Genomic DNA, 26,241 nt, shown 5'->3' on the forward strand with positions numbered 1-26,241 from the left:
ATGTCTGATCAACAAGTTTAAAAGTGACAGAAGGGAACCAAGAGCACCTTACCATTATTGTTCCTCCCGTCTGGGTTCGCAGAGGCCTCAGAACTTTTCTCTGAACAACAAAGTTGGGAAGAAAGGCAACAGGTGGGATTTCTGTGATGGTAGCCACAACAAAGGACCACTACAAGAGGGGAAAAGAGAGTACCCATTAATGCAGTCTGTTTTAATGATGACATTTAGATCTCCCATTAGTTGCTATTTCCTGCAAAGGAGCTCACAGGTCCTTAACAAGATTTTTAGATGGAGGTGACCCCACCACCCTTGTCAGTGACCTCCAAATAGGCTCAGCCTCAAGTTGTTAACTATGAGAATCACCACTCTCCAGCTTTTAGTACCAAACAGTCATAAATCAGCAATTTTTCAGCAAGCTAGTATTTCAGAAAATGTAATATCCCTGGGATTGGGAGGAAGAATTGTAGAATGTCCTTCAGCTACACTTGATATATTGTTCAAACCTAAAATTTCTATTCCTGTGTGAAATCAAAAGGATATACCAAGGAAAAAGGAAACACAAACAAACAGACAACTGAGCTAAGAAGTTCAAACACTTAAGTGAACACACAGGGCAAACTTAAGCATGGAGAACTGATTAAAATTTATTTAGCATATTAAACACTTCTGGAAAATGTTTCAAGAAACAGTTTTGTTCCAAAGTCTTCAAGGTTAGAACACAAAATATTTGCAATATGTAAATGCCTTTTTTGCAAACACATAGATTACTTCAAAGAACTTCCACTCACACTGCTACCACTGATAACACTGCTAAATATATTTCCAAGCAGAAGTCACAAGCAAGGATACACCTGTTCATCCAGTACTGAAACATTTAGGGACAAGGACTGGAACTTCCCACCCTGTACAGACTCTGGATAGATCCATTTTAGGAATCATAACTGGATTTAGTGTGTTTGTTGCCCCATTACTGTGAGCTGGTCACAGCAGGATGACTGATTGGAACCAAAGCCAATCTCAGGGTCCTCTGATACTCAAAATAACTTCCCAGTTATCAATATTTCAACTACAAAATACTATTGGGTGGCATCATTAATAAAGGTCTACCAAGTACTAATTAAATTTTGCCAACAGTTCATTTTAAGCTTTTATTACTTTTACATTTTCAAGACATTATTCTGTTGACATACTACCAGCTCATTACTCTGTAACCCAGCCATCATAAAGTGCTTTAATTACTTTTTAATACAGTCAATCTTGATGAAGTCCCTTTGCAAGATACTTTAGCTTTCGAACAAGCACATATTCAATTCTGTTGTTCTAAAATGGGATTGAAAAGGTCACATCTGGATAAAAAGTAAATTTGACCTCAAAAGAGAACGATGATCGCAGAGGAAGTTTTACCAAAGTTTAAAAAAATTAATGTCAACAGGGAGAAGTGGGAGCAATAATGACTTAAATCAACAGTTCTGCTGCTGCAGCTTTTTAAGTGATGGTAAGAAATCCGTAAGTGGCAGAGGAAGGAGCAGACAAACCTTGCTGGGAACGTTCCCAAAGACACTCACTGCTCCAGACTTAGGCCTGTGGTTGTTTAGTAATTCCCAACATATGGGGGAGAGTCACTGACTCTGAGGAAAGTGTTGGGGTTCAAGAATGAAAATGCTTCTCCAAAAGCTCCCCTTAAAAACTGAGAAATGTATTGCCTCAAACTGTGCAATGTTTTGTGCCTTTTTCTTCAGTGTGCTAATGTTGTTTTCCAACATTTCTCACAATAAATTCCCAGAATGGCCATGTACAGACTCAAAAAAGGAATCAACAGGAATTAGGTTCATGTAATTGTACACTTTTTCATGCTGTAAAAATAAAAAATTAGGAGAGCTGAGGAATACATTAATTACATTTTCCAGGCTGTCAGTGGCTTCCATAACACCAGCCTTCATACATCAGTTCCCTTTTTTTTTTTTAATCAGTATTCTTCATATTCATGTATCATGATTGCACATATCAGAATAATATCAGTTACTATTTTTTCTGGGAGACATTTGCTCTCACTCAGCCATCAAGTAACTTCCCTGGAAGTGCCCAAGGCCAGGTTGGATGGGGCTTGGAACAACCTGGGCTATGGAAGCTGTCCCTGCCCACGGTAGGGGGTGGAACTGGATGGGCTTTGAGGTCCCTTCCAGCCCAAACTATGCTGGGATTCTATAAAATTACTGATTTTCCAGTAAAGTGTTGTAGACATGTAATTATGTGACTTAGAAATTCAAACTTGGTCTGGATTCAGGGAAGAATAATAATCATATATAAAAACTATTCAATACCATGTCTTCACTTATTCTTTGTAGTTATCAGCTCAGTTTAACTCTTCCTATATTTTTATTGCTAATAATGTAAGAGTTTTTAAAATTACTTACCTTTCTATATTTTGAATAAATAATTTGATGGATGAATTTAGTTTCCATTTTTAAAAAATTAACTCCCTGTTTTCTTAAAAGGAGCAAAGAAGTCAGGTTAACCCTTAGCCAGGTGTATTTTCCATTAATAAATGCCTCCTACCATATTAACTACTGGGCAGTAGCAATAACTTTGACTAAGTGTAACCCTACACCAAGATGTTACCTCCAAAAAAAAAACCCAACCCCAAAACCAAAATGAAACCAAAAACTCCCAGAACAACCACAACTTAACAGTTCTTAATTTCCCTTGCTTAAGCCCAAACTCTATAATAACACATACATTCAATGAGGATATTCTTGTAAGACTTCACTTATAAAATAGTATTACTATTAACTTTAATTCCTTAACTATAAAACTCTTCACAGTAAGGTTAAATGTCTTCAAATGATTAGTCTTCAAGGACTCAAAGTTAAACTGAAAAACTAATATGAAGAAGATGTAAAGCTAAAACAGTTGCTTTTATGCTGAGATCTCCTGGATTAATACAAACAGATCATCAATGATCAAACCCACCCTCTGATGTACTGCCTTTTATGTTATGCATTCATTGCATTCCAGCATTTTAAAATAGCCAACAACATGTCAAATTAAGAAAAAAACTATGCAATTTTGTTCTTTAATATCTAAATTTAAACTGTGTTTAAATCTTTGATAAGTTCCTGGAACTAGTCCCAGCTCCAAGGGAAAATTCACGGAGTTACAAATCCAACACCAAGCAGCAAACGAGATTTATGTTCAGAAGCTTCCCTGGGACAAAGTGATGCCTTAAGCCCCTAATGGTTTTTTATTTTTCTGTTATCTGGATCCATCTTCAGTAGCGAGAGAAAGTTATGTTTTTAGCTTGAATTAACACAAGATAAAATCATAAGGGGCAGTAGGAAGGTTGCAGTTCTCCCAGAGGTTTCCAGTCAAGGTTATCACCTGGAACAAGGTTCTGCACTGGAACAAGTGATGACACAGGGGAGGCACCCAAGGAGAACAACCAGCCACTCTGGTCCCAAACGATGAGCTGGAATCATTAAAAGGAAGAAACCAAATGCTGTCTTGTCCTTCAGAGCTTTGGCAGCTGCTTTAGCTGCACAGGATGTCCCTCAGCACTTGCACAGAGGTGTGACACTAAACCTGTCACACCTTGTTCCCTGGGACTGGAACTCTTGTTTGGTATTCTCTCCAAACATATTCAAATATTATTATCTTTAAAAATAACATGGTTTTATATTCCTAAAGACCCTTACCTGACACATTTTTACATGAAAACTTAGGTAAAAGGAATCAAATCTCCTTTCATGACCTTTTAAATTAACATTTTACAGCAAAACAGCACTTCATTAATGGGTCACCAAGACACATTCTGTGCTGGTTTATCTGAACAACTCAACCAGCCACAAGTACCACTGATTAATTCATGAGCCTGCTCCTGCCTGAGAGCCCTCCCACCTCCAGGCACCTGCCAAACCCCCCACACAGGTACCTCTGGGCTCCTGGCAGGGCAGGAGCCAAGGCACACGAGCACCTGAGAACCATCAGTCCACTCTTCACCAGCTTTACACAGGGGCATTTCTAATAACATGATTAACTTCTGATTTTTAAACCTACACAATTTGCAAATCTATAAACCAGATTAAGTTATAAATTTATAACTGATTAATCAGCTGATTCAGCTTTCAGAAAAGCCCACCTTGCACTGCACTCACACGCTTCACCCTCAGCATTCACATTTCAGTGTTCACTCACAAGTTATCACAGAACTTCTCCTATAGAAAAATGGCCCAAGTGAGACTTTTACAGTCTGAAACTGGCTTCAAGCTCATTGCCTACCATCTTCCAAAATTCCAGAATGCTGACATGCAGGAAATCCATTATTTCACCCAACAGTGGAAAAAGGCAGTAAGCGGAAAAGTACTGCAAGCAAATATGCACAGTCCAGTCATTACCTTAGAGATCTACCTTCTTCAGAGGCATAACTGAAGGGGAATCACCTCAGTTCAACAGGCCAAACTAAGGCCTTCTGAACTGAGGTGATTCCCCCTCAGTCCTTAGTTGTAAGGACTAAGCAGGGAAACAGGGAGAGCCTTCCTGCCAGCACAGAACTAATTCCCAGTGGCAGATCTACTTGTGCCCATCATTTTGCTTCTCTTCACCAAAGACTCATCTGCTTCAACCACCACCTCTTCTTGCAAGTGTAGGGTAATTCCTGCCAAACTCATGCTCAAATTGAAATGAATGCTCCAGTGATCCATTATGTTAGGAGACCTGGGCATTCCAAGAAAGACAAGCACTTCCACAGTCTTCAAGCACTTCCACAGTCTTCAGGGGTGATCGAATATGAAACGATACCATTTATAGGCATTTGTCTGGATTTAAAAATAAGTAGCACAGCAGACTTTGGAAAAGGCAATACAAAGGATACCCAGGGATTTTTCATGTCTAACCATGTCATTTTTCTTTTGCAACTAAGCACTTTTTATCTTCACTGCTTGGCAGGAATTTGCTGGCATGACCAATGTCTTCCAACAATGTCTTCCAATTTCTACAGCTGCAGGAAATATTCCCTCAGGAAAAGGGCAATGACTGATATCCAGTTAATCCCATCTGGAAGCACACAACAGTGCTGGTTTTGACCACCAAGGCACGAGTTATGCAGACAATTTGTGTGAAGCCATCCTGTAGGCACTAAAGATATTATTATGCCATTGCAAACTGAGCTGTGCACATCACACCCCTCTTCAAAGGAGTGATTCAGTAACAAGAGGTGGGTGGTTCTATGGAATTAAAAGTTCAGTATCAAGAATAGCTGCAATAAGATCAAACCTAATGATGTATGAAATTGCATGGAACTTCATAGCACAGAATGAAGAGGCAGAAGAGAACTCAGAAAGAGTAAGAGTGGAAAAAGTTCACACAAGTAACAGATCACTGAGAAAAATAAAACATTCCAGAAATAGCAATCCAAGGACTCTTCCACTGTGGAAGAGCATAGGTGACTCAAAATAATTTCTTCTGAATAATGAAATGGAAGATTTCTTTTCTCATATAAATCCCTTCTGCACCCTCCAAGTAGAATTTCAAAATGAAGGCAATGTCACCTTGCACTCATGTACTGTCCAATTCCACCTACAGATGACTGGAAGTTTGCAGAAGCAGAGATTTCACATGCTTATGTTTTAGAGTTCACTGAAGTCTAACAAATGGATGTTTCATATAGAAATATCCAAGGAATATTCTTTATCTCCTGTGGATATGCAATCCCATATGAGTTGGTACTGGAAACCTTCACACACGGATAACATGCAAGGCTGTTCTCCTACACTGATCTTGCAGCTCTCTCCACATTCCACCAATACCAGCAGTGTCCAAGGACAAAGCCAGTACTTCCCCCCACAACAACTGACCACAGAAACCCTACATGGATGCTCTGTCAATGTGACATAACCCCAAATTCCATAAAGCCATCCCTGCATTAGGAAACACCCAATGAAATCCTCCCAATTGCTCTCTAATGTATTTTCAATTTCAGAACTGTATTTTACCAGAATAAATCAAAACTTACATACACTGTTCAGGATCAAAACCCTGGCTCTAAGGAGACTATTACATCTCAAACATTCAGATTTGCCTTATGTTCATTTTACCTTGCTGAAATATTTCAGGCCACCTCCATAACACAGCAGACCCCCTTTGCCCTCCACCCCTGTACACTGTGAGCAGCCACTCTTTCTATGGTTTTCTCCCAGTACCCTCAGTAACAACCTTGTTCAAATACACCATTTATCATCTGCAAAGTTGATTCTATAACAAATCTATAGGATATCCACTGCCTTTGACACCAGTTCTGGACAGTTTGCTGGAAAAGCACAGGAACAAGCACAGCACCTTTAATCTGTTAAGGTAGCGCCTCGTGTGAACCACCAGCAGATCTTCATCAGTCGCCTCCCGTGCCTGTACAACCAAGTCATCTGCAATTAGTTTTTCTTCTGCAACAGGAGAGAAATAACAATTGGCATTGTACACCATGGCTTAACTCCCCATGCCCCACCCTGCCAAAGGTGCTGTTCTGACTTTGGTGGAACAACTTCAGCTGTTGGTTGTTGCTGAAACAACTCTGGTTACTCAGCATTTGCAAGTTCTCCAAATGCACCCAGGTAAGTTATTCAGGGAGTGTGTGTATGAGAAATACTGTTTAGAGCAAGTGTGATCATGGTAACTCCTTGTCTCAACTGCAAGAACAGACTGGTAGTGGCAGAGGATGGACACACACAACAGCATCACAAGACTCCTCAGTTTAGGGCTTGGCACACTGGGCAAATCTTGGTGCTATTAACATCAAATATTCATCAATTTTTAACATGCTTTAAGAAATCCCACAGTTTATACTAGTATTTAATCCCCCAAATCAAAGCAGAATAAAATAATAAATCAAAATCTAAACCAAAATCATTGCTTGGACATTCATGGAAGCAAACAAGCTTCATTAGGATACTTCTGGCACACTCCTACCCCAATCTAATTTCAAGAAATACCAATGACCAGCTACAAGCTCTTTGTCTTAAACACCAAAAGATAAATTAAAAAGTTTTATAAGAGCAAGTTACAAGGTATCCCTCCGAGATTTCAGAATGTGATCAAAGATAGCACATTTGAGTGCATCCATCTGAAAGTTCAGATGTGGGCCAACCTCAAAGGCCAGGCAGTGCAGAAGAACAGTGGCACTTTGCATATGATCACTGCTAACAACAATTATAAGGGATCATGCTCATCTTCCCAGGCAAATTTTGATATTTAACTGCTGCATGGCTGCAACCTTCTGTATCTTTGATTTTATACTTGAAGGAGAAAGAAAACAACTCGGAAATGTGAGAGATTGTGTTCTGAAGGGTTATACAAGCACAGCACCTGCAACTACATTTGTTTTGGCAAGGCTCTGTTTCTCCTGACTGAGGCCTGAGGAACATTTCATTCATGCCCTGGTGTCAGACAGAGCCCAGCTGCTGCCAGCTTCCCTCCCCAGGAGGGAACACTTGTTCACTGCTGATTTGCTGATAGGAACAGGGAGGTCAGCTCTTGCCAGAGCAAACCCAGCACCCTGGGCTACCCTGGGGCTTCTTTCTCCTTTCAAAGCAAGGACAGTAAAACAAGTGGGAAAACTCATTTTCTGTGAAAGACTGAGACACTTCAGAATGGACACGTCACGTGGATAAGAGTTGGAGGAAAAGACTTTCCACGGAGAAGGAACAGAAAGGCAAAGGTTCTGATTAATTAAGAAAACTGCCATGGAGCCCAAGACTTAATTATTTCAGGTTGTTAGAGGAAAAAGCCAAAACTCAGCTACTAAGCGTGGGTTAGAATTCACTTAACCTCAGTTAAATGAATACAAGGCAGCCTAAAGAGGGAAGGACAACCCTGAACTGCACAGGATTATCAGTTGAAGGAGTTATTAGGACCACATAAAGGCCTGGCTTTGAGACAATCTTTGTCTTGACAAGAGAAAAAGCCTTTTTTTTTTTATTTTTTACACTTGGTGAGCAAGCTTGCACTTTAAATGAAGAGATGCCAAGATTCTATAGGCCCTGCCCCTATCCCTGCTTCTTAGATTTGTATTTCCTTAATGAATTTCTGCCTGTATCTTCCAGTTGGTTTAAACAGCAATAATGAGAAGCTTCATAAAACGCTCTGCCCATCACCAGAGGCACCTCAAAGCTCTTTCCAAACACTGAACACTATCAGAGCAATAGGATGAGGTTGCTGAAGAGTGGATTTACACAAAGTGCAGTTCTCTCTCAGCCTGAGCAGTGCCATTTGCCAGCAGTCCAAGCTGAACGACTGAGTTACACCTGCAGCAAACCATCATTAACACCTGTAGTTTCACAAGCCAAAGGAATGTCCCAGATCTTGCTACACCAGGTGTAAAGTAGCAAGAGGCCATAGGAAGCCACTCACTGCACTCCCAAACTGCATCTCAGGTGTGGTAAGCCCAGCTGTTTGTAAGACTGCAGCTCACGCAGGAAGGATTTTCCTTTCCCTGATTCTGAACTCAAGTCTGTGTTCTGACTGAGAGCCAGGCTTGGGCTTCCAGGACAAACTGGAGCTGCAAACAGAGCTGTCCTCCAGAGGAAACTTAAAAGAAATACTGCTCTCAGACACTCACCTAGAATTGAAAGAAAGAGTGATTCAGTAAAAATCAGCCAAGTATCAAAACACTGTATGCTAAGCTATATCTACCTCACTCGGCTGGGCTGAAAGCCAAGAACCTGGTGCTCACTTCAGAGGTGGAAACAATTCTCAAACATCCCACAGGAACTTTCCTTGTAAAGGCCAAGCAATGAAATCCTGCTCACTTCATGCCTTCATTCCAACTATAAAGACCGGAACTATTTTAGGATGGTCTAAGACATGGCTATGCTCACATTTCTTCTTCTTCCTTTTTACTCACAGCCTTGTAAAGCCCTGGGCCTGGCTCAAATGAACCAAACTAGTTACTCTGACTAGTATTATTCCTGCCTCAGGGGAGGGCAAATCATTTGATGAGCTTCAATCTCCAGGCACATTTCACGAGTTTCTCTCTGCACAGACACCATGACTGAGCTGAACCCAAAACTGTGGGTTTATTCAATGGAGCAGGCTAGAAAATACATTTCCTAAGGACTGTGATTCAAACCTTTGTATTAAAAAGCCCTAGTGTAGGATGTTTGCTCTCACATTACAAATTAGTCTCTTAAATACTTCATAGACAAAATCTTCAACAATGACATCCAACCCACCTCAAAAATCCTACAATCAATTTAACTTATTAAGACTTAAGTCTGCAACTATATAAAAATACTAAAGCACTCCAAATATGATTAAAGAAGGTAGCTTAAATCTACACAAAGAGCAATGAAGAAATACAGTCTCTATTATGTTGGCAGTTATCAACATGAGTCTGCACTAATCACAGAATTTTCTTCAGCTTTTATGCAAACGTTGGTCTGAGAGGCACCTTCTAATTTTACCTTTCAAGAAATTGATTACTTTTCCCCATTTCCCTGCATCGAAGGGGTGCAGTTTCTCAAGTCCCATGAAGGTGATGTTGTAGTCTGGAGAATACACGATAGGCCAACATCCTGACGGGGGGTCCTCGTACAGCTCCGTCCTGTGGGGCCTTCACAAGCACAAAAACAAACTCATCACCATTAGAAATTAGTTACCCTAGTTTTACCCCAAATTATAAATGAGAGTCCTTGTCAATACCAACTTTACATTGGGAATTATTCCTGAAAATGCTTTTTCCAACAGTTATTGAAGGCGACGCTTGGTTGCAACAGCTCTTTAGGGTCAGGGAGTTAAACTCTTGAACTAACCAGTAGTGGGGAAAATAGAACAACTGATGGCTGAAAAATGTACACTAATGAATTATGCATATGAAGTTCACTGCAGAACTTAAATAATGGACAGATTTAGTTCTCTCCCCTTGGCTTTTCAAGTGCACCAACCAGCACCTCTACCTTCAAAGGTGCATCCAGTCCACAGCCAACATAACCTTCAACACAGGTCTCACATTTTAAAGTGTCTATCAAAACACAACTGAAGAAACCAAACCATGTTGCTCCTACACATGACACAGGCTTGGAAAGATTTCTAGGATCCTTTCCCAGAAGCAACAGATTATCTTGTGACCAGATGAGCACAATAAGAGGCTTGGGTTTGTATCTGTGTAGCACAGAACCACAGGACACACTTTTAAGTCCAGATCTCCTGCCTATATCCCTTAACCAATATCCTCCTTCATTCCTCCTCCAAATTATTGTATTTTCCCAACAATCTTCTCCTTTCCCAGCTGGAGAGACAGCACAGCCCTCCACAGCCCTCCTTCCCATCCCATCAGTGAACAGGCAATGCTGTGTAGTTACAAACACAATCACCAATTATTTGGTAGACACTTGTGTGCACAAGTGGGTCAGCAGGCGAGGGGGATTTTGTGCTCAGACTCAGCCTATTCCACCACCTGTGGGCTCCTCCTGTGCCCCAAACCCCCGTCACCGAGTCACACCAAGAGCTCTCTTGCTCCCCGAAATTTAGCTGAAGTTTTCAAAAGGCTCCACAACGCACTGAGCAAGACACAAGAGCCTTTTGTCAGGTGAACAATAGACACAGAACCCCCCTTATTTCCAGCAAAATATGCTCAAAACTGCCCTTTTAAAACCCAGTTATAAACAAACCAAACCAAGCCTGAGGACAAAGGCGGTTTTTCAGCAGAGCCCGCAGCACAGTGCCCACACGGTGCCCACACACAGAGCCGGGCTCCGGGCCGTGCCCTCACCCAGCCAGGTACAGACACACCTGGGGGCAGGTGCTGTGCCTGCTGTGCCCCCAGCCCGGGTACAGACACACCTGGGGGCAGGTGCTGTGCCCCCTGAGCCCTGGGCCCACCACACACCTGGGGGGCAGGTGCGGAGCCCCCAGCTCAGGTACAGACACACCTGGGGGACAGGTGCTGTACCCCCTCAGCCCCCAGCCCAGGTACGGACACACCTGGGGGACAGGTGCTGTGCCCCCTGTGCCCTGGGCCCACCACACACCTGGGGGGCAGGTGCTGTGCCCCCTGTGCCCTGGGCCCACCACACACCTGGGGGGCAGGTGCTGTGCCCCCTGTGCCCTGGCCTCACCACACACCTGTGGGGCAGGTGCGGAGCCCCCGCCGGGCCCGGCAGAGCGGCCTCGGCGCCGCAGGGGCTGCGGGCACTGGTCCCTTCTCCGGGGTCGGCCCTGCTCCCGGAGGAACACGCCGCTTCCAGGGGCTCCTCCTGCTCCGAGCGGGACATCCCTCCCCCGGCAGGGCCGCTCCCGGCCGGCCGGGCGGGCCTCGGGCGCGGGGCCGGGCCCGCGGGGGCTCAGGCGCTGCCGCAGCCCCGGCCCGACCCTGCGGCTCCGCAGGCCCCGCGGCCGGGCCGGCCGGGCCCCCCCGGGCCTGTCCCTGTCCTTGTCCCAGTCCCCGTGCCCGTGCCCAGCCCCGTCCCCGTGCCCGTACTCACATCCCCGCCTCCGCCGGGCCGCGCAGGGAAGGGGCGGCGCGGCCGCGGCTCCGCCCGGCGCGGGGCGGCGCGGGGCCGTGCGGGGCGAGGCCGTGCGGGGCCGTGCGGGGCGAGGCCGTGCGGGGCCGTGCGGGGCGGTGCGGGACGGTGCGGAGCCGTGCGGGGCGAGGCCGTGCGGGGCCGTGCGGGGCGGTGCGGGGCGGTGCGGGGCGGTGCGGAGCCGTGCGGGGCCGTGCGGGGCCGTGCAGAGCCGTGCGGGGAGCGCTCCCGACCCGCCTGCTCGGGATCTGCGGCACCGCCGCAAGGACGGAGCGCGGGGCCGGGTGTCCGCGGCTCTCGGTACAGGCGGCTGAGGCCTCGCAGGACGAGCTCGTGGTGTAATGTGGGAGTTGGAGAGACTCAACCCCTGCCTGTGATTTTATGTCAAGGGCCTGAAAGTGATTCCACGCATCCTTCCTACTTTGGATAGGAAAATATCATCCTCGTTGTAACTGAGTTAAGATACCAGTAGCTGGAGAGATGTAGCAGGCCAGCAGCAAAATGAGGGAAACAACGGCGAAATACTGATCTCGCCTAACAGCAGCAGAACTCCTGCTGATTTTGGCAGGTCACGAATCACTCCAGGAACACCATCCCTAAATTCAGGCACACAAGTAAGCTAGACTAAGCACACTTAACTAATCCTGCTTGGATATATACAGGAAGCGTTTCTTACGCAGGTGTACAACTGAATCAGTAAGACCATCATGAAAGATGGCCCATCGACAGCAGCAATATCTACCAAACCGGGATAAACGCCCAAAAGCATTTAGACACTAGGAGTAATGTCTTTCTATGAGGAATCTAGATAGATGTCTTTTTATGAGAATTCCAGATAAATGTCTTTCTTCTTAAAATACACCAGCTTTGGCTTGACATTCAGTTTTGATGGATGCCTGGACTTCACCTTGGTATTTATTTAGCAGCAGGAGACTGTTATCCCATGAAAACATTCTATCCCTTTGACATTATCTTTTAATTACCATTTCTTTTGTTCTGCCCCTTTGAATGCTGCTTCATTATTCGTTCAGCATGTCTATCTTTTCTTCCTTCTTCCTTACTACTTAAAAGCTCAGGGCTTAATTAGAGTTTGAGTGTTTGGTTAATAAGCTACAAACATAAGGTGTTTTTATTTCATTTTATTTATATTAACTTCTAGTTAAATTAAAAATCAACTTGCAGACTCGTTTCCGTATTTGTCGGATATCATAAATTGTTTGTCATATTCACTTTCCCATTAACAGGCCCTGGCACAGGTTGCCCAGAGAAGCTGGGGCTGCCCCATCCCTGGAAGTGTCCAAGGCCAACCTGGGATAGTGGAAGGTGTCCCTGCCCATGGCAGGGGGTGGAACTGGATGAGCTTTAAGGTCCTTCCAACCCAAACCAGTCTGGGATTCTGTGATTCTATGATTAATCATTTGCATCTAAACTATTGACACCCACGCTTCTCCAAATGGAGAGCTTACTTAGTCATTCCTTTTTTCACCACCAATTATCAAATGAAAACATCTACTCCTCTGTTCTGAATAGTTGTGACATGGGTTGCTGTCATTTTCCTCCTCTTACCCCACAAGCTGGATTCTTACCTGCAGGCTGATTCCCACCAGCCCCCAAAATAATCCCCTTTCCTTTCTGGATCCCTTGCTCCCTTGGAGGCACCCTAAGGAAGGGCTCCTATAGAATCACAGAATCGTTAAGGTCGGAAAAGACCTTTAAGATCATCAAGTCCAACCATCAACCCAGCACCACCACCCTGTTCACCACTAAACCGTGTCCTCAAGTGCCACGTCCACATGTTTTTTGAACACTTCCAGGGATGGGGACTCCACCACTGCCTGGGCAGCCTGTGCCGATGCCTGACAGCCCTTTCCATGCAGAAATTCTCCTCATAGCCAACCTAAACCTCCCCTGGTGCATATTTAGACTAACATCTGTTCACTCTTGCTGGGGTATGATTATTTTTGCCTCTAGCAAAAAAGAAACACAATCAAGACATGGAACTTTTTCCACATAGGACACGATACTGAAGATTTTAGAAGTGAGAAAATATTGTTTCTGGTATCCATTTACCATCTGGGCGTTCGTGATTGTTATTCTTGATCCTGCCGTGACTCCAAGGAACTGCAGTTGGGACACCAAACACCCTCATTCCCCGTTCCAGAGGAGGGACAGTCCCACTGTGGAAGCATTTGCAGTTGGTTGCATTGCTGCAATGACTTCCCAGCAGATTTTAACCAAACCATATGAGGCATAACATTGTTGCTCAGTTTTATCTTTTTGTGCAGGAAAGTAATCATTTCCTCATGAATAGGCCCAAAACCTGGTGGATGAGGGGAAGGCTGTGGATGTGGTCTATCTGGACTTCAGCAAGGCCTTTGACACTGCCTCCCATAATATACTCATGGAAAAGCTGGTAGCCCATGGCTTGGACAAGTGTATCCTCTCCTGGATTAGGAGCTGGCTGGAGGGCCGGGCCCAGAGAGTGCTGGTGAATGGAGCTGCATCCAGCTGGCAGCCGGTCACTAGTGGTGTCCCCAGGGGTCTGTGTGGGGTCCAGTCCTGTTTAACCTCTTTATTGATGATTTAGATGAGGGGATTGAGTCCATCATCAGCAAATTTGCTGATGACACCAAATTGGGAGGGAGTGTCGACCTGCTGGAAGGCAGGAGGGCTCTGCAGAGGGATCTGGATAGACTGGAGAGATGGGCTGATTCCAATGGGATGAAGTTCAATAAAGCCAAGTGCTGGGTCCTGCACTTTGGCCACAACAACCCCCTGCAGCGCTACAGGCTGGGCACAGAGTGGCTGGAAGGCAGCCAGGCAGAAAGGGACCTGGGGGTACTAATTGACAGGAAGCTCAACATGAGCCAACAGTGTGCCCAGGTGGCCAAGAAGGCCAATGGGATCTTGTCCTGTATCAAAAATAGCGTGGCCAGCAGGAGCAGGGAAGTGATCCTTCCCCTGTACTCTGCGTTGGTGAGGCCACACCTTGAGTATTGTGTTCAGCTCTGGGCCCCTCAGTTCAGGAAGGATATTGAGGTGCTGGAGCGGGTCCAGAGAAGAGCAACGAGGCTGGTGAAGGGACTGGAGCACAAGTCCTATGGGGAGAGGCTGAGGGAGCTGGGGTTGTTTAGCCTGGAGAAGAGGAGGCTCAGAGGTGACCTCATCACCGCCTGTAACTACCTGAAGGGAAGTTCTAGCCAGGTGGGGGTTGGTCTCTTCTCTCAGGCACTCAGCAATAGGACAAGGGGGCACGGGCTTAAGCTCCACCAGGGGAAATTTAAGTTGGATATCAGGAGAAAATTCTTTACAGAGAGAGTAATCAGGCATTGGAATGGGCTGCCCAGAGAGGTGGTGGATTCACCATCCCTGGAGATTTTTAACCGCAGATTGGACGTGGCACTGAGTGCCATGATCTAGTAAATGGACTGGATTTGGACCAAGGGTTGGACTCGATGATCTTGGAGATCTTTTCCAACCCAATCGATTCTATGATTCTATGCTTCTATGATTCTATGAAAACATGCAAGAGAATGACCCATTCTGGATTTTGGACGTTGCCTGAGCTCCAGTTTTCTGCCAGCAAACTTTGCAAGGCAAATGGATTAGCAAACCTTATAGCACAGTAGAAGAAACACAGCTGAGCAAATAATGGCACTTTTGGTTCACTAGTCACTCTGAAAAAAAACTTTTTTGGAGAAAATTTGAGGTTCAAATTATCTTTTTATGTTACAGCATTTGAAGCAGCGAAAATATATTTTAAATACACATAAGTGAAATGTCTGATTTTTATTTATCTAAAAATTAAATTCAACAAATAATAAATTTGTAAATTAATATACATTCACACAGTGTACTGGAATAGCTGCATCCATACTTTTCACTGGAAGATATTTCCTATGAAATCCTGTTGAATTCTGATCTTCTCTTTACAAGCCCGAAAAGCAGAGCAACAGCAATAAGTCAGAAAATATGAGAAAATTACTTAAGTTCCTTAAAATAAAAGCACATTGAACAAGCAGAAACTAGTTACAGACCACACAGAGCCCAGCCTTCTCTACATTGTTTGGAGTCCTTTAAAATTAGGCCCTGAATACACCATAAAAGTGAGAAAATAGAAGAAGCACGACATGGCTTGTGCAGGTACTGATGCTATTTCTCAACTCATGTCTCTGTTTTCCCAAGACAAAGGAAATGTTTTCTCCTTGTACCATTTTGCTTCTGTGGAGACAAATGCAATTTGGATGGTTTTGACAACATCATGGCCAACGCTGGGGGCCGTGCTGAGGGAGTCCATGAATTGCTGCACACCTGAAAGCACAGGCACATCATTGTTCCAATAAATAAGCAGCAACTATTAACTCTCAAGGTCTGGCCTGTTTAATGTCCTCTCCGTCATCCAGGAGATCATTCGTCTCGTGTTGACAATCATCAAAGGGCTGCCTGCCTTCCGAAGAGAAATACTTTCTTATAATGGGGTTCCAATTCAAAACTGAACCCAGGAACTCTCTCCAGGCTGGTCATGTGGTTGGTGCCTTTAAAGTTCAGGGATCCACCTGTGTGGATCCATGTGAAGATGGCTCCAGCAGCCTGAACTGCAAGACCAACTTTCAGCAAACAGAAAAACGAGTCTGATTAATGTCCCCTGTGAAAGGAACTGGCTGGTTGGGCCTGCCAGGAATCGTCCCAGTTTACTAAATCAAGTCATTTCTTCTTTAGTAGAATGAGGGAACTTGGCAAAAGCCCTTCAGCAGCTTCTCAGCCTCACTTAGAAGAGAAAATGACTTCTAAGTTTCATAGAATCATAGAACTGTGGGATTGTTAGGGGTGGAAAAGACCTTTGAGATCAAGTTCAACTGTCAACCCAGCACCATCACCCTGTTCACCACTAAACCATGTCCTCAAGTGCGATGTCCACGTGTTTTTTGAACACTTCCAGGGATAGGGACTCCACCATTGCCCTGGGCAACCTGTGCCAATGCCTGACAGCCCTTTCCATGAAGAAACTTTCTCTAATTTTTCTCATCTAAACCTCCCCTGGTGCAGCTTGAGGCCATTCCCTCTCCTCCTGTCCCTTGTTCCCTGGGGACCCCCCCTGGCTCCCCCTTCCTGTCAGGGGGTTGCAGAGCCAGAAGGTCCCCCCTGAGCCTCTTTTTCTCCAGGCTGAGCCCCCCCAGCTCCCTCAGCTGCTCCTGCTGCTCCAGCCCCTTCCCAGCTCCGTTCCCTTCTCTGGACACACTTCAGCACCTCAAGGTCTTTCTGGTCCTGAAGGGCTCACTACAAGAAGTTTTGATATTCTGTGATGGTGAAATTCCTTAAACATGATGAATGGTGAAACACAATAAGGGCTTTTCCATATGAAGAAACAGTGACATTACAGACAAAAGTCAGTGGTAGCAAATTCATGATATAATGAAAATTGAGCCTATAGATGACTGACCTAACCTCTGGGTCACCTCCCTCACAAATGAAGCAGTGTGAGGCCAAATTACGAGTTGATGCAATGCAGAGTATTATTTTAACCTCCTGGAAACTTTGCAGTTCCTGCCTGGAGCTGGAATAATGCAGGAGTTTGGGATAACCCCAGTAGATCTGATCAGGCCTGACATGTGCAGCTCTCCTCCCCTCCCCTGCACGGAGGCAGCTGAACTACCTCCAGATCTCACCCCTCTCTTGTCACGACAGCCTGTCCTCTGCAGAGGGAAAAAGCGCTGTGTGAATCAGCTCATTCTGCTTCAGCTGTGAGATGCCAAATATCCCTCCTCAAAGGGCAATCCTTCGGGACTGACATAAGAGCCACATCACAAAAACTTTGCTTTCAAACCTCTTTGAGTTGAGGCTTTTGAAACAGGTAACATCAAGAATCTGTGGATAAAATCTGGAATGAAATACTTGTAAAGGAACACGTAAAAAAGGGATTTTTTTATTTACATTGGGACTGACTTTTCCTGTAAAAAAATTTAATAGTAACTCATTACATGAATTTCTACAGTAATATAATTGATGCTTTTCAAACAGAAAATAATATATTGAGAGCCTGTGCTACTTTAATCTCTTTGATCCTGAGGGCTTTGATCTGCCACGGGGTGACATGACTGAGATCAGGCATTTACTTCGGTGGTGTGTTGAAAATGTGAAATTATTGATTCCTGTAATCCAGCAGAGCAGAAAAAGGTCTGTGCTTTTTATAGCTCAGAAACTGATACAGCTTCCTTCCCTTGCGGTTGCTCAGAGCTGCTGGAAATGTAAGGCCTGAATATTCCTTAAAGATAAGATTATTTTCCTCACAGTCTTATCTTCACTCTTATTAGCCTAAGTGCTTCTCCTTCTCTGAATTACACGTGATTGAAACCCTCAGTTTTCAAAACATGGCATGACCCACTAAGCACCACTCTGTGCCTTCAGTGTCACGTGATTTTCAAGGTGAGAGATGCTGGCTATTGCCACAGAATTCAGGTGATACAGATCCCAGTGAGGGTTTATCCAAAATAGCTTTTAAATATCCATTTCAAATTCCCTGGAGGAACTTAGTGCCTTGAGCCAGTGGTGGAAGCCCAAAGACTTGATTTACTCTCATACCCTGTAAACATCTGCAAGTCAGCATCAAACTGGAGAAAACTGTGTTTATTACAGCAAGGTGCCTTCTGAACCAAAAACCTTTCCAAGCAAGTGATTCATTTGCAGGTCCCTTTGGAGGTGCAGCCTGCTGCTCACTGGGTGAACATGAGCACAGAAGGGAAACACATTTAAGTTAATTAACACATTCTCTGGTACTCCAGATTAGTCTACAAATTAATTTGTAACCATTCTTCCAGAGCATGTTTATAACTGTGTGTGTGGTATATAATTTTTTTAATTTCATTGCCAATTACAGACACACCCTGAAGTCTAGTATTCTGTTATCTATCAAAATAACCAGGGTTGTGCATAACATGTGCAGTTTGCAGTCCTAAGAACAACCAGATACACAAAAACTTTCATCTCATAATTAGCATGTTCAGCTGAGCATGTTTAGTTGATATTTGCCCCATTCTGATTTTTAAGTGCTTTGATAATCTGAGTGATAATTAGTCTGTTTATAATACGAAAGAAAGAGGTGAAGTACAACCCAAATTTCTGCCCCACCTTTTCCAAGTACATTCAACAGAAACACAATCGGGCCTGCTGCTCAACTGGAGGGACAAGTGTAGTAAACACTGGCAATATGGTTAAAAGGATACTATTATACTACTTAGACTAGCAGGAAAAGGTTAAATCTCAGATTTCAGGACATTTTTTGTTTCAGATGGCCTCCTGCACCTTTCCCATTACTAAGGTAACAATTGGTACATTGGTATTGGAATTTAATCAAATTGGGGCTGGGGAAGGAAATGCAGTTTTACGTTCTAAAGATATCCCAGAATCCCAGAATGGTTTGGGTTGGAAGGGACCTTAAAGGTCATCTCATTCCAACCCCCTGCCATTGGCAGGGATGCCACTCACTAGATCAGGTTGCTCAGGGCCTCATCCAGCCTGGCCTTGAACACTTAGAACCAGGAGCTTGGATTTTCTACTATCAGCAGCACAATCAGCATTTGCAGTGACTTGAACATCTCTGCTATCCTGAGAGAAGCCCGGGGTTCAGCAAGTGAGGTGTGGCTTGTGGGAAAAATCATTATGGCACAAAACATACTTGAAACATTTCCAAATCCATTATTGCTTTTCAGTATATTCTAATTTCTGTGCTAGTTTTAGATTCATAAATTGCAATGCAACAATGCCCCCAGAGATATCCTGGAGGAATTTCAATCTCAGTGTTCTCCTGAGCATAGCCGAGAAAAGCAAGGGAACCACAACAATATGAACCATTCCTAAAGGAACTGGCTTTATTCCAAGGTTAGGAGGTTGGGTAGGCTCAGAACTATTCAGAAACTCCTTCAGAGTCAAAGGCCTTCAGCTGAAATTCCTCACCAGCACCGTGAGGGGTTCACATGATTAGATGGCGATGTCTTGTGATAACTAGAAGGGACATTTTATTTGTTCTCAAATACCATGGTATTTGAGACACAATTATAGCACACAATTTAGAGGTGAATTATCAGATAACTGACACTCAAACTATAGAGGCATTATGAATTAATATCAGTGTTTTGAGTCACTTGTTTTGGCAAACAGGCAGCTGGTACAATCCAGTGCCCTATGCCTGACATCCCTAAACCAATATTTCCATTGCTGAATAGCAATGAAATAATGATGGCAAGGAGACACCATGGTAAAGTGGAGTTGAATAAGGCCACACAGCTTCCAAAATAATCATCCTACACCACTGCATTGAGCCAGACTGTGGTTTTGGAAGGGAAGAACTGAAGTGTTACACAAAGAGAAGCAGCACACATGGGGGATGTGAGGGGCATTCAGTGTTTGTTTTGAAAGGGTGAGGAACACTCCTCCAAGTCATGGTGATCAAATTCCCTAAGGAACATCCCAATGGTATTTTTAAATCAATTTTTCAGTCACTTTAAGCAACATTCTAAAAAAATTGACTTAATTAATATTGATCCAGAATTTGATGTACTGCTCACAGAAATGAAAGGGAAGGGACAGGATTCTGCCTCTGCTTTGTGCCCAGGAAACTCCACAGGAAGCCAGGAATCTGTGAAGTGAAGATAAATCCCACCAGCAAGAAAATAAAGTGCCAGAGATGAGCCTGCATTGGCTCTGGGTAGCTACAGCACAGCTCTGGGGTGTTCTGGTGCATGGCCAGAGGAGCCATCAGAATCCACCCAAAATCTAGTTATGACACATGTTGCTGCATCACACTCCCACATCATCCATGTTTGTTTCCCTGAGAACAAGGTAACATTTCTCAGTTGTATTGCAATAAAAATTCTTAGTGGTGAAAAACCATAAGATAGATAAATATATGCATATAAAAAAAAAGTAGAGGGGATATGGGAGCAAAGATACACTCAGTGCACCATGATGCAATCAAGAAATACTTACTTTTTAGAAAGTCTCACAGCCAGGGACCCTTCATAAATTTCAGACAAAGATGATCTCTCTTGTTTTCCTCACCAATTCCATATGTAAAATCCATACTGTAATACCCCAGCCAGCTCAGTGAGTTTAGGGCAAGGTTCTTTGATTCACTCTGGGCACTGCATGGGACAAACAGCAAAAGTCTCAGGAGGTTCAGTAACAAACTTTTACAAAGAGAAACTTTAGAAACTTATGGTAGAATCAAGTACTTGGCAAATTTTAAACCAACATCCAAAGTAAGGCATGTCACAAACTTTAACTTATCCAGACACAACAAGGCATGCACAGGAATTTTTTAGTCTGGCTTACAATATACTGCAAGAAGAAGTTTGGAGAAGAAAGAGAGAGAGAAGCATGTGTTGTATGACAGTGTCTGTCAGAAATGTACCTGGTTAATTTTTCTAGGGACAGACAGAACCAGACAGTCAATTAGTGCCTCGCAGTCATGCAGTGAAGGAGTTTATGGGGGTTGATGGTCTGTGGGTAAAAGTCATTAAGCTCTCTGGGCCATGAACCAGGTCTGAGCGTTGCACTGTACAAACCCTGCCTGTGTCCTGGGAGACACCACCTGTAAGTGGTGGTGGAGATGGAAATCAGAGCTTCTGAAGATTTCAGGGAACTGCTGTTCTTGCTTTCTTAGCCCCCATTGCACTTGAGCACCATTTCGTCCTCGAGGCCATGACCCAGTTTCAGTTCCCTCAGTGTCGGGGTTGGTGTCCCTGCCTGGCTGGGAGGTGCCTTTTGCCTCGGTGGTGCCCTCGGGGAGCACGTGCAGTGCTGGGATCTCAGGGGCTCTCTGCCGTCTCTTGCAGGGACTGGGCAAATGCTTCGCTGTGATGCCATAGTTGATCTCATTCATGGCATCCAAATTGTGTCCACAACGAGGGAGCTCTACCTTGAGGATTCCCCCCTGCAGCTCAAAATTCTGGCTTTGGATTCGGAAGGTAAGAGATGTGGTGGTGGGAGATTAAATCTCTGTTGAAAGGTGTAATTGTCTGATGTGTGCACTGGTTGTATTTGTGACACAGCTGATTGACTGAAGCCAAGTGGAGTCAGTCCAACTTTTTGGGGCAGGCCATGGGGTCACTCCACCATTTTGGGGCCAGCCATGGGGTTGGCCACTGCCATTTCAGGGTGGAGCAGAGGCTGACTGAGGCTCAGTAGAGCAGCCACTGGACACTTGTGTCACTGTCCTTGTCTCTACTCCGCTCCACTGGGGCCTCCCCGAGGGGCAGCTGTGATAAAATGTTCCTCACGGGGCCCACACAGTCGTGTGGCACCATCTGGGGCTCACGGCACGTCACGGATCAGTCTGCCATTCTGGGGCAGGCCATGGGGTCACTCTGCCATTTTGGGGTAGCACAAACAGTGGGTTCGCTGTTTTGTGGCTCACTTTGCAGTCACTCTGACATTTTGGGGCAGCACAAGCAGCTGGTGCCACTCTCTGCTTCGCCATGAGGTTGTTCCTCTGTTCTGTCTCTCGGTGCTGGCTGCGGTTGTGCCCCATTGCTGGGCATTTTGCCCGTAACATACCCCCCCTTTTGGACACTGTTGTTATTAGGATTGTTGCTGTTACTGTTCATTTTCTGATCTCATTGCTGCTTCCTGTAAATTGTTATCTCAACCCACAACCTGTGCCTTTTGTGTCTCTCACCTCAGAGGGCAGGGCTCACAGGGCCAAAGGGCACCATCCTGGGGCTCACAGCACACCACGGTCAGTCTGTGATACTGGGGTTGCTGTGCAGCCACTCTGCCATCTGGGGGCTCAATGAAAGTCAAATTTAAATGTATTCTGGTCAGAAATCCTTGAGTATGCCCCAAACAAGGGCACCTTGAATGAGCTGTTGTGAACTGTGCATCTAAGGCTCCATCGTCCACTGGTGTATTTAGTATTATTAACATCCCTACTGCTAGAACTATGACTAATACAACCTTTCTGGCTTGTAGAAATGTAAGATGTGCTCGCCAGTGGGGCCTCTTGGATAGGGAGATGTGACAGAAAAAGAAATTAGTTATTCTTCAACAGAGCATGGTCTCGATCACATGCAGCAGATAATGTTTCAGGGCACACTCTTGAGCGTGGACTGAGGAGAAAACAAAATAATCAAGTATCATCCTTTCTGTGCCCTTGAGCAGAGCAGGGGCTCTTCTGACAGGTCTCCCTGTCCACATACCAGAAGTGTTTGAACAGGGAATTAAAGGCTACAAAATCTTACATGTGAAAGAAGAGATGTATTAAGTTTGCCCAAGTAATCTTACTCTGGTATTTACTTATTTTTCAGTGTTCTTTTTTTTTTATTTTTATCATTTTTAGCATATTTTTATCTGAACTTGTCTGTATGTTTTGTAGCAGCCTGTCTTCTGGCAAACTATTATTGGTTTATTTGAATATTTGCATGACTGAACAGTGGCATTTGTGAAAAAGAAAGCAAATAATGGTTGGGTTTTTTTCCGAATGGATTTATAAGGAGATAAAATCCACTATTTCCCTCTCCACAGTGCCAGATTAACCCAAATTGGAAGCCAACTTCCCAGAATCCCATCTGAACACCCTCAGTATGCTTCATTTGTTTAAACTGCCAGGACAGACAAAGCTTTGGGGAGGCACCTTCTTCCCAGCTTCAAATGTGTTTCACTGAAGGCCAGAGGCACATCATCAGTCATCGCAGATTGCTCTTACCCCACTGGAAATGCTCCTCTCATTTGGTGTGATGCCAGTTCCTACTGAGAGCTCCTCAAAGCCTCCCAGCATGTTTAGGACTCGAGGTGAGCCAACAGATACCTGAAGTTACAGATCTTTAGAAACAAATCCCTGGTAAATACCTCTCTCCAGAAATGAGGATTGAGTTACCCTGGCTGGTTAGAAAGAAGCTGCAGGTCACATTTACACGGATTGATGCTGCTTCTGGCTCTGCAATATGCTTTGGGTTTTCCTGTGCTTCATCTTCCCTTTCCTGGAGTGCTTGGCAGAGCTGCTGCCTGCCAGTGATGCAGTCAAGGATAGGCACTGTTTATCCTGGCACCATACACACTAATTTGACCTCTCCAGAGACTGTTCCCCCTTCCTGGTGTCTGCCTTGGAACACTGAGTAGTTTACCCTCTTGGTTAATTATTAGACAATTGCATTTTTCTGGCCTTTCCATGAACCAGGACATGACCCATGGCTGGGCAAAAGGGAAGGAGGAAAAGAGAAGGAGGACGGTTCCATGTAAACACAAAACTTTGGGAACCTCCTTGCTTTTCAGTATCAGATATACAAGCTCTTGGTTTATTAATCACAAAAAGTAAAGCCTCATGCTTTACAGAAAGCTTCATTTCAGCAGTTTGCAAAGTGTATCTATTTCAGCTGCATTACTAAGCCAAGTATGTAATGCCCATTTGTAACACCATAGGTAAAACCTAATTACCATTAATCACTCATTATTGATGTAGGTTTGGAAATGATGTGTTGTCTCCCATTGTCTCTGGCGTGTTAAAAGACAGACTTAAAAAAAAAAACAAAACAACAAAACAACTTTTCATTTCAGTAGAGAAAACACTACAAATATCTATTTTCTGCCTGTCAATTCATTCTAGTCCCCTCTGAAAGAAAAGTAGATTTATCTATTCAAAAGATACCTTGTTGGGCCTTCTAATTTCTTTAACTTTGGTGTCTACCCACAGCAACCCAGTGCCAGTGGAAAGGAATGAGGAGTCTAGAGCAGGACTCAGGACAGTATTTCCAAAATGCCAGCAATTTACTGCTCCAAGATGCAAGCTGTTGTGAACTGCAGGCCATCATCCTCTTCATGGACACTCAACTCACAAACCTGCATCAATTCACAGCAAAAGGTGCAATTTAACTCTGCCCATTTGGAGGGTGTTCAAGGATAAGGACATGCAGAAATGTGCTGAGAGGCAGAGCACCTGGAGTCAGAAAGATGCACTTTTAAGAGTATTTGGAAAGTTAATAAAATATTTAGATCCTTACAGCTATCCTTACAGATAGCTTTTTGCACTGAAGGAGTACCTTATGCCTTATTGAATTGTTTTTAATTAAATTATGTCCTCTAGGATTAAGAAAAGAGTGTAGTTAAGTGAACGAGATATTGCTTAACATTTGAATTCTGAAGCAAATGTTGTTTCTTGCAAATATAGTCCTTGCACACACACATGGTCCTGCAATATAATTCCTCTGTTTTGTTCATTGTACGAGGAAAATGGGGCATAAGATGGAAGAAAAAGACCTTTATGGAGCTTTCAGCATCATTTTTTCAGTGGGGTAGAATTACAGTCTCTAAAGCTAAGCAGGTGCAAGGTCAGACCCGAAAGAAAACTCCAGGAAGGTCAAACAGAATGTGTTCTGAACTCATAAAGACATCTTATTGCAAGGCTATAGAACAGATAGTGTAGAGTGGGCTTGGGTTTATTTTTTAATTTGGGGGTTAAATTTAAAAAATAGAGCTGTTCATTATTTATACTGAAACATCTCATTTGTCTTCTGCTTTTCACCAAGTGCTTTCCAATTCAGAAAGGGTCATTTGATTGTAATTAAGCCAAATGTCAGTGAATAATTCACTACCTTTTTCCTTCATCCCATCCTATTCATTAGTTGGAGCCAAAAGGCCCCAACTTTCAAATATAACAAATCTTTAGTCAATAATTAGTAATAATTAAAGACTCAAAGCTGTTACAGCAGCCAGTTATGAACAAAGAGGAGTCTGTTTGTGAAATGAGAACTAATAAGGGAAAAATTAATTTCTCGTCAACTTAAATATTTCCAAAAACCTAGGCCTTCATACAATGTCCTCCTGGGAATCTCTGTAATTGCATTTGATCAACACAGAGCTAAAATTGGCATCCTTGTAATTAATTTAGGCTATTTCATAAAAGTATGGGGAGAATAATTCACATAGAGAAACTACAGCTGCAGGGTTGCTTTACAGCTTTTTTCCTTTTTCTGTGAATTATGTCAGATACCTTGTTACATAAATCAGAATGGCATTTTGGGGGCTCTTACAGTCAGAAGTGCTTAGAGGATTTACAAATTTTAAGTAGAACTCAGTGATTGTAAAATTAGCCAATATTGGGCTATATGGAGATTATTTTTATTCTTGTGTTTCACTTGTTGCAAACCTCTTACATGAGAAAAGTAAGAAAAAATTAGACTTCTAAACTAAAAGTAGACTAAAATGAGCAAAAAATTTACAAATTGCATGAAAACCTGTTGACAAACATCCTTCTGTGGTTTTGGTTCTGGGTTACCACCAGAACTACAAAGGACTGTTTAGCAATTTCACTGGAGAAAAAGTGAAAAATTGCAATTTTATGCTGAAGCAGAGTTCATCTAACAAAAATATTTAGTCTTGTAGGATTAGTGTTGCTTCAGTGTAACTGAGCCTGGCTCTAACCAGCATGTGTAATGCTAATGAACCTCTCAGTTGATCCTGCTGTCTCTCTATCCCCTGATTAGTGTGTTTGCTATGCAGAGAACTGATCTGAGACGGGGAGAACTCACTCAAAAGGAACCAAAACCGATAAGAAAAGCAAATGAGGGGAGAAAGGAGAGTACAAATGTGTCTCCAGGATCCCAAGAGGAAACATTTATAAATAACATAAAAAGTGTTGTTGCCAAGATGGCAGCTAGTTAGGAGGAATAAAATGGGAGATGGATGTGCATGTGCTCAAGGTGATCAGAAATGAATAAAAGCAGACTGATGGCATCTTGTAGGGAGCAGC

General features: G+C 43.8%; 2 protein-coding genes across 6 annotated transcripts in view; one reads left to right on the plus strand and one right to left on the minus strand.

Annotated features, from left to right (window-relative positions):
• HDAC11 (histone deacetylase 11) overlaps positions 1–11,587 on the minus strand; it is a 29,313-nt gene extending 17,726 nt beyond the window's left edge. The window contains exons 1-4 of one of the 5 annotated variants that reach the window (XM_051793294.1): positions 11,107–11,262; positions 9,447–9,595; positions 6,331–6,431; positions 53–169 (exon numbers count right to left, since the gene is read on the minus strand). In XM_051793294.1, coding sequence (XP_051649254.1) covers positions 53–169; positions 6,331–6,431; positions 9,447–9,595; positions 11,107–11,255 — 516 coding nt within the window. In that variant the 5' untranslated portion in view covers positions 11,256–11,262. Of the gene's footprint in view, positions 1–52; positions 170–6,330; positions 6,432–9,446; positions 9,596–11,106; positions 11,267–11,465 lie in introns of those variants that run through there. The other 4 variants (XM_051793296.1, XM_051793292.1, XM_051793293.1 and 1 more) reach the window with 4 other exon arrangements.
• Positions 11,588–21,196: 9,609 nt separating this feature from the next.
• The window catches only part of NUP210 (nucleoporin 210), a 76,286-nt gene continuing 71,241 nt past the window's right edge, over positions 21,197–26,241 (plus strand). The window contains exon 1 of the mRNA XM_051793409.1: positions 21,197–21,466. Within this exon, the coding sequence (XP_051649369.1) occupies positions 21,346–21,466 (121 nt within the window). The 5' untranslated portion in view covers positions 21,197–21,345. The remainder of the gene's footprint in view (positions 21,467–26,241) is intronic.

This window comes from Manacus candei, unplaced genomic scaffold (assembly GCF_025592945.1).
Source record: "Manacus candei isolate 608988 ecotype Guabito, Panama unplaced genomic scaffold, ASM2559294v1 h1tg000036l, whole genome shotgun sequence".
Lineage (NCBI taxonomy): Eukaryota > Metazoa > Chordata > Aves > Passeriformes > Pipridae > Manacus > Manacus candei.